Source organism: Salmo salar, chromosome ssa14 (assembly GCF_905237065.1).
Source record: "Salmo salar chromosome ssa14, Ssal_v3.1, whole genome shotgun sequence".
Taxonomy (NCBI): Eukaryota; Metazoa; Chordata; class Actinopteri; order Salmoniformes; family Salmonidae; genus Salmo; species Salmo salar.
The window spans coordinates 64,753,749-64,769,464 of record NC_059455.1 but is presented as its reverse complement, the minus strand read 5'-3'; the positions used below and the strand labels follow the sequence as shown (position 1 = coordinate 64,769,464).

The 15,716-nt window shown below is 42.0% G+C and overlaps 2 protein-coding genes and 1 long non-coding RNA gene across 3 annotated transcripts; all 3 read right to left on the bottom strand.

The window, feature by feature from the left end:
• Positions 1 to 826: 826 nt before the first annotated feature.
• LOC106562657 (uncharacterized) lies at positions 827 to 3,525 on the bottom strand. The gene is made up of 5 exons (XR_006758887.1): positions 3,486 to 3,525; positions 3,046 to 3,110; positions 2,760 to 2,870; positions 1,090 to 1,304; positions 827 to 908 (listed from the first exon to the last, which is right to left on the bottom strand). It is a non-coding gene; the product is annotated as an uncharacterized lncRNA (long non-coding RNA).
• Positions 3,526 to 3,657: 132 nt separating this feature from the next.
• Positions 3,658 to 8,348, bottom strand: LOC123726758 (chitin synthase chs-1-like). Its single transcript, XM_045694670.1, is given in 6 exon segments — positions 3,658 to 4,292; positions 4,462 to 4,641; positions 7,224 to 7,415; positions 7,418 to 7,498; positions 7,595 to 7,795; positions 8,192 to 8,348. Coding segments are annotated over 6 exon segments (1,185 nt in total). The 5' UTR covers positions 8,268 to 8,348; the 3' UTR covers positions 3,658 to 3,837.
• A 57-nt stretch (positions 8,349 to 8,405) lies between these two features.
• LOC123726587 (chitin synthase chs-1) lies at positions 8,406 to 9,949 on the bottom strand. The gene is made up of 4 exons (XM_045693687.1): positions 9,897 to 9,949; positions 9,638 to 9,796; positions 8,729 to 8,903; positions 8,406 to 8,543 (listed from the first exon to the last, which is right to left on the bottom strand). Exons 1-4 carry the CDS (start codon positions 9,947 to 9,949, stop codon positions 8,406 to 8,408), a joined length of 525 nt encoding a protein of 174 aa, XP_045549643.1.
• Positions 9,950 to 15,716: the final 5,767 nt, after the last annotated feature.

The following is a 15,716-nucleotide window of genomic DNA, read 5'->3' as shown; positions in this document are numbered from 1 at the left end:
TGTATTTGTTCTATTCAGTTACATAATAAATACATAGCAAACATAACTCCACTAAAAGTTCATTAAATATCTCCATAAATCAGTGCAATAAACAGATAAAGTGCTTCATTCAAAAGGGAAAAGTATAACTGCTAACCTAAATACTAATCGGAAGTGATTCATAACAAAGCATTTGATAAAAAAGGGAAAGCAATATGATAACATTATATCACATTTCCCTGAGATTTAACTCACAGTCAATTGTTATACTCCTTTATGCTATAATACATGTTGTTGACCGCTGCAATTGTTTTTAATGTTTTGTCCCTGTCTTTGCTCTTGTATTGTATGTTCACACTGCCCTCGCAAAAGAGGTTCATCAAAGGTCTTTTCCTGGTTAAACAAAGGTTAACTATATTAAATAAAATAAATACTCTATAATCTCTACTACTTGGAACATTCTCCCTCAATACTACTATATGTAACTGTGCAACATCTAACACAAAACTGCAGTACCCCTATCCGACTCCTACTCCTATTTTAGCTGCGACTGCTACCATTAAGAGACAGTCAGTAGTAAGACCTCACACTGGAGTTTATTGGTTATGTTGCTGGATTGCTGCTGGATTCTCTATAGACAGAAATGTGTCAAAGAATTTGTCGTATTTGAGCTCTTTCTCCAGCATGACAGGAATCTGTGAAGTTGGAGTCAGAAGGTACAGAAACACATCTTTAGTTATCCACCAACAGGAATGTCATTGATATGATATAAAATGAAAACAAAGTGTTGGTTCCTTTTGTGCCCTCGATGTTCCTCTTCATCGTCAACAAGATTATGTTAATTTACCTGCATGTCATCGCCTGGTTGTCTTCCCTCAGTCTTGGACTCCGTGTTCACAAATGCCACAAAATGGATCAGAGTGTAAATTCTAAAGGAACAAAATAATAATAATGTAATAGCAATAAAATGGGGACGATTTCATGGGTTAATTTATCATAATATAAAGGCAAACTAAATTACTTTAAGAAAATAGTATTTTGAAAATGTGGTTTAGAATTTGGTGATCCTGCCTATAAATAAATAAATACATAAATAATTGAAATAATCACCTGTGGTAGAACATGGCAAAGAATTGGATCAGCAGTAAGGATGCAAATCCCAAAAGGAACATCAGTCCTATTGGATCGATAAATAGATACTCCCTAGTCTGAGTCAGATTGAGATTGGATTTTGGGATTCTGATGGTGACTGAGGATCCAATGGCCTGAAGAATGAACGTTGCCACCAGCCACATGGCATTGCAGATGAAAAAGATAAAAGTCACCTGTATGAAGAGGAGATGAGTTTCATTTAAAGGGATATGAACAAGACAGGCAAGCATGCACAAACAGTGGATTTCTCCGACTAGTGATAGTTTAGTGCTATTGAATCAATCTCTTTAATACCAGAGACAGACAAAGTTCTACACCTGCTACTTGATGCTAATATCATGTACATTGAAATGAAAAGACAGCATACAGCCATAGCCATAGCCGCAGGGAAGTAGGAGTGTTGCAGCACCCCCTGATAAATTGAAATAATTTTGCTAAAATAAAAAAATACATTTTCCAAAAATGTGACTCGTTTCAGGAAACAAGGCGTATGTTGCGCATCATTACTTCACAGGAAGTCATGTTGTGCATCATTACTAAAATGTGTTTTGTGGCAGAAATGCCTTCTGGAATATGAACTGTAACGTGCCTTAATAACACACTTTTATGCATTCTGTAAATACGAAGAAAGTTGTTAAATTACGAGCCTAGTTGGTTTAGCCACGGAAAAAGCCAGGGAACCTTCCCGCTAGCCGTGATTGGCTGAGATAATGTATGGGCAGGACATGCCGAGAGATGAGTTCAGATTGGTCTGCCATGTAGCAGACCAATCCTCCCTGACCAAGGCCCTTTTCCAACAATTGCTCAGCTTCGCCAGGCAGCCAGCTCCAGGAAGAGTCTTGGTGGTTCCAAACTTCTTCCATTTAAGAAGAATGGAGGCCACTGTGTTCTTGGGGACCTTCAATGCTGCAGACATTTTTTTATACCCTTCCCCAGATCTGTGCCTCGTCACAATCCTGTCTCAGAGCTCTACGGACAATTCCTTCGACCTCATGGCTTAGTTTTTGATCTGACATGCACTGTCAACTGTGGGATCTTATATAGACAGATGTGTGCCTTTCCAAATCATGTCCAATCAATTGAATTTACCACAGGTGGACTCCAATCAAGTTGTAGAAAAATCTCATGGATGATCAATGGAAACAGGATTCACCTGAGCTCAATTTCGAGTCTCATAGTAAAGGGTCTGAATACTTATTTAAATAAGGTATTTCCAATGTTTATTTGTAATACATTTTTATGTATATTGCTATTAATATTGTACAATCTGTGTGTCTCTTTATTGGCCTGGGCTAATGTTCAAGACCCAGGCCCAGTTTCCCAAAAGCATCTTGCTGTCAGTTTGTCACTGTCAGAGTAGCCACTCATTTCTGTCATTTGTGTGGTATTAAAAAAGATCATGCTAACATCTTATTTCATGTAAATGTTGAAATGCATTTATAATAGGCCCATTTCTTCCCAGACTTTGCAACAACAAAAAAGCCCATATGTGGAAATCCTAAAAACCTACCTTCTAAACTGTATGCCACAACACAAATGTGATTATAGATGCATGCAATGCTTTATCATAAAGGGGATTCCCCCCCCAGCACCGCACACTAAAAATAGGGGTTATGCATACAGCATACCTTGTTTCTCAGTTCCTTTAGGTCATTTGTGATTTTCTTCTGTTTTTCTTTATCCTCAGCTAGAGGTTCCAAATAGAGCTTCTGGAGCTCTCTCCAAAAGTCCTCCTCTCCCTGGAGCACACCAAGAGACACTTATTAAATAGTCAAGTCAGATATCTACAGTGTATAGTGAAACATATGTGATTCTGGATATAGTGACATACCAACAACGTGAAGCGGTTAGACAACTTTAAATGTATCTTGTAACTTTTATGTCATTCATAATATTATGTTGGTAATAATATACCTTCCCAAGAAAATCTTCATTTAGAGGGAAATCATAGGACTTATTCTGCAGTTGTGTTACCCAGTCTGTAGATACAAACAATCAAATAAAATATCAGTTATCACATGTGCCAAATACAACTGGTGTAAACTTTACAGAGAAATGTTTGGTTATGAACCTTTCCCAACGATGCAGTTAAAAAAAAAAAAGATAAAATAAAATGGTAACTTCCACAAGAGAAACAAAATAAAATACACTAAAACGGCGCTATATACAGGGAGTATCAGTACCAGTACAATGAAGAGGGGACATAGTTAGCACAGTGTGCAGAGTAACGGCTACTAGGTGAAGTCTAAATGTGCGTGTTATTTTCTCACGTTTGTAAGATAATATCATAATGTCTTCATCTTAAAGTCACAAAGTGGAAAGATTGTAATAGATCTATTCAAAAATATACTCACTTTGTTCAGTAGACTGATGAGAACGGAATTCCACATTCCTAGATTGAAATAAATCAAACATTATTTGGTGTGCATTCCACACAACTTTCTCAATACACACATCAAAATAGGAAAAAAATGAAAAATACTAATTAAGAGAAAGATTTAAACTAAGATGTTAGATAGAAATATATTTTATATGCAATGAAACACTCCTGAAACAGATCCTTGTGGAATACCACATATAGCCTTGGAGTATAAGGACTTATCATTGAGGTGCACAAATTGGTACCTGTCAAGTATTTCACTTAGAACGTAGTACAGTATATTGGAGATATGCTTCGGGAAAAAAATACAGATCCAAATACTATGCTTAGCATTTACACAGATCATATAAACACTCCAGACACTCAAAATGTAAATACCTGTTATCGTCTTCAGAGGTCAGATTAGGGTTCACCTTTGGCTCATTAGCCAACACAACAGTTTCTGGCACCTGACCATTCTGGTCTGCTACTTTGCCACTGTCCCAGCAGAGAAACTTGCAGCACTTGGCCTGTAGGATGCGCTGTGCGATGGCCTTGGTTGGTGGCGCAGCGACTTGGACACCTGTCTCCCGAGTGCCCCAGGACACATTGTTCATGTTGACCATGGAGTAGATGGTCAGCAGGAGGTAGCCACTGGGGATTGAGATGAAGTAGAGGAGGCCGTAGACGACCAGATGGAACTCCTTGGGGTGGAATGCTGCTGTGATGATGTTCATCAGCACCAGGCCTATGATAAACAGGCCGCTAGGAGTCCAAATGGTTTGCTGCTCAACCATAGCACCTGAGATGAACAGAGATAGTTAACATAATGACAAAGAATTGACGTTTTGTATTTAATGAATGTCCAAGTTTGATATTGCCCATTACGTTGACCGGTTAGTCCGTAACTCTTTGTATTCTTGAGGTTTTAATTTATGTCGATGGCGATGAAGTCTAGTGTCATCATTTACCTATGATGGACAATGCCGTTCCTATCATGAGGAAAGCGTACAAGAGACTCATGACAGCTGCTATGGCGATCTGTGTGTCCGATTTCAGCTTGAAGCAGACCAACAGGTACACCACAGGGGGCACTGTTGCAAGGACCAAAGCAACGTTGGGATTGATGTCTAGGATGAATGACAAGCTTCCTGAAAAAGAGAAAGGACCTGTCAGGGATTTCTTCGTCGGAGGACGATATAACGAAATCATCGTCGGAAAAAGATGACCAATACGCAGCAGAGTCGATATAGTTCATTTTGAACATTTAATAAACTCAAGATGGATATACAAAATAACAAAACCAAACTCACGATAAACTGACAGTCCTGTTAGGCTTGACGCTATACACGGAACAATCACCCACAAATAACAAACAAACACACCCTAATATATGGGACTCTCAATCAAAGGCAGATAGACAACACCTGCCTTCAACTGAGAGTCCCAACCCCAATTAACCCAACATAGAACCAGACATACTAGACTAAACATAGAATACATGGAAACCAAACAGTGCCCAAAAACCCCGGAATACTAAATCAAATGCCCCTTCAACAAACACACCACCCCGAACCACATAAAACGAATACCCTCTGCCACGTCCTGACCAAACTACAATACTAATTAACCTTTATACTGGCCAGGACGTGACAGTACCCCCCCCTTAAAGGTGCTAACCCCGGAAGCACCTTAAAAAAAAAAAAAAAAAAAAACAACCCCAAACAACAAAACCAAAATTCCCCCCTACTAAAGGGAGGGAAGGGAGGGTGGCTGCCGTCAACGACGGCACTGTGCTACACCCCCCCTCCCCAACCCACCTATATCTGGAGGTGGCTCTGGTTCCGGCCGTTCCAGGCTGTCGGGCCACTCTGGCATCGCCGGGGGGCAGTCGGGCCGCTCTGGCATCGCCGGGGGGCAGTCGGGCCGCTCCGACGGCGACTGTTGACTGGCGGGTCGCTCCGACGGCGACTGTTGACTGGCGGGCCGCTCCGACGGCGACTGTTGACTGGCGGGCCGCTCCGACGGCGACTGTTGACTGGCGGGCCGCTCCGACGGCGACTGTTGACTGGCGGGCAGCTCCGACGGCGACTGTTGACTGGCGGGCAGCTCCGACGGCGACTGTTGACTGGCGGGCAGCTCCGACGGCGACTGTTGACTGGCGGGCAGCTCCGACGGCGACTGTTGACTGGCGGGCAGCTCCGACGGCGACTGTTGACTGGCGGGCAGCTCCGACGGCGACTGTTGACTGGCGGGCAACTCCGACGGCGACTGTTGACTGGCGGGCAGCTCCGGCGGCGACTGTTGACTGGCGGGCAGCTCCGGCGGCGACTGTTGACTGGCGGGCAGCTCCGGCGACTGTTGACTGGCGGGCAGCTCCGGCGACTGTTGACTGGCGGGCAGCTCCGGCGACTGTTGACTGGCGGGCAGCTCCGGCGACTTGACTGGCGGGCAGCTCTGGTGACTGTTGACTGGCGTGGCTGGGTTTACGCACTTGAAGGCTAGTGCGGGGAGCAGGAACAGGACGAGTCGGACTGGGTTGACGCACTTCCGGGTCCGCACGAGAGACAGCAGCTGGAAACCCAGGGCTATGGAGGCGCACAGTCGGTCTTGATCTTACCTCCTGCACAACCCGTCTTGGCTGGATGGAACTAGTAGCCCTGTACGAGCGGGGTGCTGGTACAGGGCAGACTGAGCTGTGCAGGGGCCTGATGGTAGCCGTGCGTAGAGCGGGAGTTGGGTAGCCTGGTCCTCGGAGGCGTACCGGCGACCAGATGCGCTGCGCAGGCATCCTCCTACCAGGCTGGATGCCCGCTCTAGCACGGCACCTGCGAGGGGCTGGAACAACGCGCACCGGACTGTGCGTGCGTATGGGTGAGATAGTGCGCTCCTCAGCGAAACATGGCATTCTCCACCCCATACGCTCCTCCATATAACCACGGGTAGCTGGCTTCCGGCTCTTCCTATGCCTAGCCAAACTACCCGTGTGCCCCCCCCAAAAAAAATTATTGGGGGTGCCTCTCGTGCTTCAACGCCAGTCTTGATCCTCGGAAACGTTCCCGGTCCTTACCAGCCATACTCAATGGGCCTTCTCCGGCCATAACCTGCTCCCATGTCCATCTCTCCACATAGTCCGTATCCTGAGCGTGCTGCTCCTTTCTCCGCTGCTTGGTCTTGGTTTGGTGGGTGATTCTGTCAGGGATTTCTTCGTCGGAGGACGATATAACGAAATCATCGTCGGAAAAAGATGACCAATACGCAGCAGAGTCGATATAGTTCATTTTGAACATTTAATAAACTCAAGATGGATATACAAAATAACAAAACCAAACTCACAATAAACCGACAGTCCTGTTAGGCTTGACGCTATACACGGAACAATCACCCACAAATAACAAACACACCCCAACATAGAACCAGACATACTAGACTAAACATAGAATACATGGAAACCAAACAGTGCCCAAAAACCCCGGAATACTAAATCAAATGCCCCTTCAACAAACACACCACCCCGAACCACATAAAACGAATACCCTCTGCCACGTCCTGACCAAACTACAATACTAATTAACCTTTATACTGGCCAGGACGTGACAGGACCAGAATTATTATGAACGATATTCATCTTCCTTCAGTTTACAAAATGTTTGTATCCTGTTACATCCCAACAACAAACTACCCCAAAGCTAGAGCTGTATGAGGCCCCTGGCAGGCAGGTTGCCATGCATACCTGAGATCATTAGGCAGATTGTAGCCGGGCCTAGAATGGAGGCGGCCATGCTGAGAATCTGGTAGAGGATGAAGGGTTTGGAGATAGAGCTGTTCCTCTGGGAGGTCAGAGACCCTGAGCCCAGCAGATCGATGGTGTTGGCCATGGTGGAGGGCCCCCAGCGCCGCCGCTGGATATAGAACTCCTTGAAGTCCTGGTGTAGGCGTCAGACGCAGCATTGTACTCCACCCTCCAGCCCTGCTGCAGAAGGAGAGTGCACAGCCAGCGGTCTTCACCTGTGAGAGCAGAGGGAGGAACTGTAGACGAGAGAGGACTACACAGACAAGCAGCTCTGTTCTTCGAATGAGTGTTGTCCAGTAATAAAGATTTACCTTGATCATACTGTATGTAGTGGCTAGCCTCCGTGGCCTTAGTGGTGTATCTCTTCATGACGTTGTCGTCCATGAGGGCTGCGCCCCTGAACAGACTGAAGCAGCCGGGGCTGCAGAGCACGCTACCAAACACGTGCTCTGCAGTCTTCTGAAGCCAGTGGCCCACCGCGTACTCAAACTTCTGATACCATACCATAGGACCTGGGGCAATATAACAGAATGATCCGATATATTCTTGCCTTTTATCTCTAGTGTTATATTGTAAAAAGTGTTATGAATGTACATTAAACACATTTTATTCCATTTGATCATAGGACCTGAGTAGATATCTGTATAATAGGGGCCATGAATGATGTATATTATACCCTAACTGTACTTATAGTGTTCACATACAATATTGTTTTAGGACCGGGTACATATAGTGGAAAAAGCAGGTACCATAACTTAAATAGTCTTGGTTGGTGAGTACATCCAATAAACAATTAAACCAAAAAGATGATCCGGGGTACGATGTTCAGTTGTGGCTGTCTATCAGATATGACAACTCCCTAACAATCATTTGATCCTTATTACGATTCACACGAAAGCTTTATATACCTGTGCCTGTTGGGTGAATCCTCCCACATGCCGCAGCCACACGTGGATAACGTTTCAGTCGATCTATTAGGAGCATTACAGCAGAGGGCTGGAAGTCGGTGTCCCCATCCAAAGCCAGTAGATAGGTATTGTCCTTCTCTTTCTAACAGAATACAAGAGTATCAGTCCCATTTCCTTTATAAGAAGTAATTTAACAATTTATTCAAGTATGATGCTAGAATTGTAAAAAATGATTCTTTATGCTGTTCACCGTCATCTTTTCCCTCAGCTCCCTCACATCTTCACCCTGATCAAACTTCTTGAAATACTTCCTGGTGAGTCGCCAGCCGAGAATGTAGTACAAGTACATAATCTGAAACAGTGAGTGAACTAATTAAGTCTGTGGTTCCATGTCTAATTCAACTTCATCATCCAACTTTAATTCAAGTATATCACTTTCAATGAAATCATAGCTTCGTGATAGTACAATCAAAATTGAAATAGTGTTAGACCTTTCACAGACACATGGTAAACTGTATATTGACAGCATTGTCTCACCTGAGACCATCTCTTCTTGTGGCGGATCAGTAGCTTGTCCTTAAAGTGCACCATCAGCAGGTTGCCATAAGGGAGAGTGTACTCCAGTCGACCTCCGTAAGGGGTGTGCAGGATCCTCTGGCATGGAAGGGGTGGGCTCTCTTTGAAGATGCATGAATCCTCCTCATTGAAGATACTGAGGTTCAAAGGATGAAATGAGGGAAAGTTGATGTACATTATTATTCTCACCCGTACTGTTAAATCTGCAGTGTACACTGGGTTAGCAGTGCTGGGATTGAGTTACATTAGCACACTGAGCACCCCAGCAGTAGGGACCAAAGTCACTGCTTTGACACATGCAGGTATTTTTCACTACACCAAATGCCGTTAGGCCTCAACCCAGCACCTGTCTGCTGTCAGAGGAGATGTCAACTGTGCACGTTCCCTGAAGTGACAATTACCCTGATGACATTGTCATGGAAAGTCCCATTAGGTTTTTATGCTTACTTTAGAATCAACTTTTAACCCTTTTTTAAACATATTTTTCCCTACTGTCTGAGTTTGTTTTCTACTTGGACAAAAATGACATTCCTGATAAGAGTTATTAAAATCATTAATTTGGCCATCATTCCAGTTCTTCAGATAATTTTTTTATCAGGCACACACTTCAACAAACAATGACATTGATGGGGATTTGTTACAAATGGTTGAGAATGTGGGTAGAGCATCCCCTGGTGGTTTTCAGAGGAATATGTGGTTTCTTTTTTTAACTTAATCTTGATAAATGTCTCGTCTTTTCTAGTACATCGATATTATATCATACGTACCATGTATTCATTTCTTTACAGATTAAACATTACATCAAGTATATATGCAGTTAATTTTGTGCGCATTGGATCATCATTTGTGAACATTTGTTGCACTGCTTACTTGTAAACAACTCGGATAACGTCCACCAGGTCCTCTGCGTATTCGTTCACATGCCGTTCTTTACTACCTTTCACGTCTTTAAAAGCATCATCAAAGTAAATGTGAGACTCAAAGCTCACATCATCGTTGGAGTTATTCCTTGGCCTGTATTTGTCCAGCCTGGTAAAGAAACAAATAAAAAAGACATCATTTGCGTGAAAAAGCTGCTAACTCTGCCAATTGTGTCGTTTCTCAATCATGTAAAAACGTCAGACTGTACCTGAACATTGAGATGATCATTTTCATCATTTCGTCATTGTTCTCATGCCACATTGTTGCACACAGGTACACTGTGACTGGGTCAGTTTGTCTGTGGCTGGAGAAAACGTTAGAATCGTAATTTGGCACTCCATCTCATGCACATTCATACAAAACTCTCCCACCCTCCACAGAATTTGCAATAATCTTACCATTTTTTCTTCCTCTGAATCTCAAAACGCGTGTTGAGCAGTATGGACTGTTCCAGAAAGGCCCCCTCGTACATCCTCCGCACAAACAGATTCTGTGTCCTCTCGATGCGCTGAAGCTGGAGGAACCAGATGTACATTGTGCACAGAATCCAACCCAACCACCAGCAGAGTGCAGAGCCTCCCAAGAGGCCCATTTCTGTTAGGTTGGTCATGTCCTGGGGACAGAGGGTATGGGTGATGTCCCTGACTAGCCTCTCAAACCAGACAGTATCGCTGCTTAGGCCCCTGCCATATGTGATGTCATGGCAGTACTCTGTAATGGTGTAGTTAGCACCTCTGGGGTCACTTGAATTCTGGAAGAAGATAATGACAGGAGCGACGAACGCTGCCAGAACACCTAACGAGGCCAGGTACATGGGTAACAGGAAGCTTCGCCGCATGGCGTGCATTTTGCAAGCCACCACCACGAACCAATGGCACAGAGCGGAGGACACTATCTGGATGGTCACCAAGATCAGGATCACCAACCCCACATCCCCTGGAACTGATGTCACCGATGACCAGACTCTGCCAGACAGAGGGACGTATGCCCCCACCACGGCTGCAGTGACAAGAATCCGGACCAGACTGGAGAGGATGCTCACCACATTCCTGGATCTCGCTATGTCTTCGCATATACTGTTCAGGAAGCGGTTGTTGAAGAGGGTGCTGTAGTTCTCCCACCAGTTCAGCGAGACAAAAATTGTCCCCACTATTGCCAGTCCGATCCAGACATTCATCCCCCTATCTTCCTTCAACAGCAGGTAACTGAGGATGAAGAGCACGTAGCCTGACACTATGAGGACTAATGAGATGATTGGGGGCACTATGAATTGCTTCGTCTCCCTCGCAATGCACTGAGCGGCCACCTGGAAGATGGAGGACAGGATGCTGATGCTGTTCAGCATCATCACATTGGTCACGATGCCGAAGAATGGCATGGTAACAATGGTGAGAACCGCTTTCCCCAGCGACACCAGGAATTCGACACACAGCACCTGGAATATTGTACATTATCAGAATTACAATAGTATCATTAAATGCAAGCAAATGTAATGCTAAAGGATGAAAAACATTCTGAGGGAAGCTAATATAATATAACCCATTCTGTTCCGGAAATACAACGATCTGTCCTTAACCCACTAAGGTCGATGTCCACGTCCTGCTGAAATCTAATTAGCATAATAAAACAATTCCCATAAAAATCTGTCAGTTTAAACTAGAGATACAGTTCTGTTTTTTTGCATTGTATGCGTCTCAATCCACCGCATCCACCGATATTGCTCTTACGCATCTGCGGTGAAAGGTGGCAGAGCTTGAGCTGTGTTTGTCAGACCATTAGACATCCCAAAAATCTAGAGACTCGTGTGAAGGTAACTGGTACTGGATTAAAACATTTATGGAAGTATGGAGGAAGTTTTGTGCCTACCCAAATAAGTAGGTTAAATATGTGTAATATATACAGTTGAAGTCAGAAGTTTACATACACCTAACCTCGCGTGTGTGAGCAAGGAGGCCTACAAACCTGATTCAGTTACACCAGCTCTGTCAGTAGGAATGGGCCAAAATTCACCCAACTTATTGTGGGACGCTTGTGGAAGGCTACCTGAAACATTTGACCCAAGTTAAACAATTTAAAGGAAATGCTACCAAATACTAATTGAGTGTATGTAACCTTCTAACCCACTGGGAATGTGATGAATGAAATAAAAGCTGAAATAAATCATTCTCTCTACTATTATTGTGACATTTCACATTCTTAAAATATTGTGGTGATCCTAACTGACCTAAGACAGGGAATTTTTACTAGGATTAAATGTCAGGAATTGTGAAAAACTGAGTTTAAATGTATTTGGCTAAGGTGTATGTAAACTTCCAACTTGAACTGTATATATAGTACCAGTCAAAAGTTTTTTTAAATGTTCTACATTGTAGAATAATAGTGAAGATATCAAAACTAGGAAATAACACATGGAGTCATGTAGTAACCCCCCAAAAATGAACAAATCTAAATATATTTTATATTTGAGATTCTTCAAATCAGCCCCCCTTTGACTTGATGACAGCTTTGCACAATCTTGGCATTCTCACAACCAGCTTAGTGAGGTAGTCACCTGGAATGCATTTCAATTAACAAGTGTGCCTTGTTAATTTGTGGAATTTCTTTCTTTCTTAATGCGTTTGAGCCAATCAATTGTGTTGGGACAAGATTTCAAGATCTTTAAACTTTTTCAAGTGCAGTCGCAAAAACCATCCAGAGCTTTGATGAAACTGGCTTTCATGAGGACCGCCATGGGAAAGGAAGACTCAGAGTTACCTCTGTTGCAGAGGATAAGTTCATTAGAGTTAACTGCACCTCAGCTTGCAGCCCAAATAAATGCTTCACAGAGTTCAAGTAACAGACAGATCTCAACATCAACTTTTCAGATTAGACTGCGGGAATCAGGCCTTCATGGTAGAATTGCTGCAAAGATACCACTACTAAAGGACACCAATAAGAAGAAGAATCTTGCTTAGGCCAAGAAACACTAGCAATGGACAATCAACTGGTGGAAATCTGTCCTTTGGTGTGATGAGTCCAAATGTAAGATTTTTGGTTCCAGCCGCGTGTCTTTGTGAGACGCAGAGTAGGCGGACGGATGATCTCTGCATGTGTGGTTCCCACCATGAAGCATGGAGGAGGAGGTGTACTGATGTGGGGGTTCTTTGCTGGTGGCAGTCTGTGATTTATTTAGAATTCAAGGCACACCAGCATGGCTACCACAGCCTTCTGCAGCAATAAGCCATCCGATCTGGTTTGTGCTTAGTGGGTCTATCATTTGTTTTTCAACAGGAAAATGACCCAACACACCTTCAGGCTGAGTAAGGGCTATTTGACCAAGAAGGAGAGTAATGGTGCTGCATCAGATGACCTGGCCTCTACAATAACAGGACCTCAAACCAATTGAGATGGTTTGGGATGAGTTGGACCGCAGAGTGATGGAAAAGCAGCCAACAAGTGCTCAGCATATGTGGGAACTCTGTCAAGATTGTTGGAAAAGCATTCCAGGTGAAGCTGATTGAGAGAATGCCAAGAGTGTGCAAAGCTATCATCAAGGCAGAGAGGCTACTTTAAAGAATCTAAAATAAAACATAAGTTTTGATTTGTTTAACACTTTTTTTGTTATTTCATAGTTTTGATGTCTTCAATATTATTCTACAATGTAGGAAATAGTAAAACTAAAGAAAACCACTTGCATAGTAGGTGTGTCCAAACCTTTGACTGGTACTGGAGCTTTCTTTTTTTTAATTTTCTTTTTTTTTTGTTAAGGGGTGGATCAGCTTAATATTGCGGAAAGATTGTTGCTTCCATCAATGTAATTGTCTGCATCATTTCCAATCCCCCATATACTTTTTTGGTAAATATATATCCATATACATACGCATACCTATATAGATATACATACTTTTTAAAGAATATACCTTTATTATTCCCCACAAACCCTACCACCCTTCCCCCCAATTGGAGTAAACTAATAAACACTTATGCTTCTACCTTCAGTTTATACATCTTATACACATTTTACAGACACAATCTATTTTACAATAGTTCTATTTAGTTTGTTTTTAATCTTTCCTCTATTTCTGATGTCCTTCCAGTTTGATTTCTATTTGCAACTGTGCTATTTCACAAAATTTCTGAACCTATATACATTTTACAGACCCTGTATGTTTTACATTGGTTATCTTGTTATTAGTCCCACCCTTCAGCTCCATTCAACCCCTCCCATCTATCTCTCATCATCAGCCATTTTGGATTTCTATTTGCCATATATTTTTCAACTGTGCTGTGATGCTTCACAAAAGTACTGAACCTTTCAATTCTCATAGCTTCTACAGATTGTAAATTAAAAATAAACATTTTTTCTAAAATAATTATTATATTATTGATTGACTGACTATGGCTTTTCAAATCACCCAGTACTGCTATCTGCAGCGTTAGTTCTAGGCAAATGTTGCAATTCTTCAGCCATTCCTGGACCTGTGACCATTTACATTTTAGTCATTTAGCAGATGCTCTTATCCAGAGTGACTTACAGTAGTGAATACATTTCATGCATTTTTTTTTTGTATTGGCCCCCTGTGGGAATTGAACCCACAACCATGCTCTACCAACTGAGCCACAGGGATGACCAAAAACAAGCTACATATGGACAATACCAAAATAAATGATCTAATGACTCTGCCTCCTCACAGCAAAATCTGCAGAGCTGGGAAGATTGTATCCCCCATATATATTACATTCTATTGCTTGCAAGAATTTTCTATAGTAATTTAAATTGAAAAATGTGAAGTTTTGAATCTGGCGTTGTTTTGCGTATCAATTTATAAAACATGTGCCATGGAATGGGTACATCGAAAATCTTTTCCCAACTATTTTGCAATTTATATGGCACAGCTGTCAGTTTTTTGGTACTTAAATTAAATTGGTATATGTTTTTATTTATCACACTTTTCTTTAACCATTTATGTTCTTTAATACCCGTGTAGCTCAGTTGGTAGAGCATGGTGTTTGCAACGCCAGGGTTGTGGGTTCGTTTTCCCACGGGGGACCAGTATGGAGAAAAAATGTATGAAATGTATGCATTCACTACTGTAAGTCGCTCTGGATAAGAGCGTCTGCTAAATGACTAAAATGTAAATACAGGGCCGACATACAAGTTTCTTACTTTTTTCCCCTTCTACTTTTTGTGGTAATGCTGCAATTAATTGGCTGTAATTTTGGGTCAAGCAGACATTTCCATATGTCTGTGTTAGCTGCATGTGTGACATAACTCCATCAGTCCTATTTATGATATCATTCACTAAAGTTATACTTTTTTTTTTTATTTAGTGTATTATTAGTATATTTGAGTTTAACCACAAGATTTGTTGTATTATTTGTTCTGCCTTTTCAGGTGGATTAAACTGAAATTGCAACCAACTTTCTAAGGCTTGTTTAAAAAATAACGATATTTTGAAGATTATTTCCTTTTCAAACAACCGAAAGTGAGCAGGTGTAATCTGAATAAAGGGAAAAAGACCATTCTTGAACATAGAATGAGATATTCCTACCAATTTACTAGAAAACCAGTTTGGATTTAAGTATAACTTTTGTATGACTGATGTCTTTAGTGAGAGGTCTAATGCTTTAATATTTAATCATTTCTGCCCTCTGAAGAAATATTCGTTATATAAATAGGCCCTTTTAATTTTGTCTGGCTTGCTGTTCCAAATAAAATGGAATATTTTTTGTTCATATAATTTAAAAAGCAGGCCACTAGGTGTAGGCAAAACCATAAGCAAATAGGTAAACTGTGATATGACTAAAGAGTTAATCAGGGTGATTTTTCCACAAATAGACAGGTATTTTCCTTTCCATGGTAGCAAGATCTTATCTATTTTTGCTAACTTTCTATAAAAATGTATTGGAGTGAGATCATTTATTTATTTTGGGATTTGTATACCGAGTATGTCCACATCTCGTCAGACCATTTAATTGGTAAACTACATGGTCATGTAAAATGTGAATTTTTTTGTGATCCAATACTTATCATAATTTGGTTTTAATC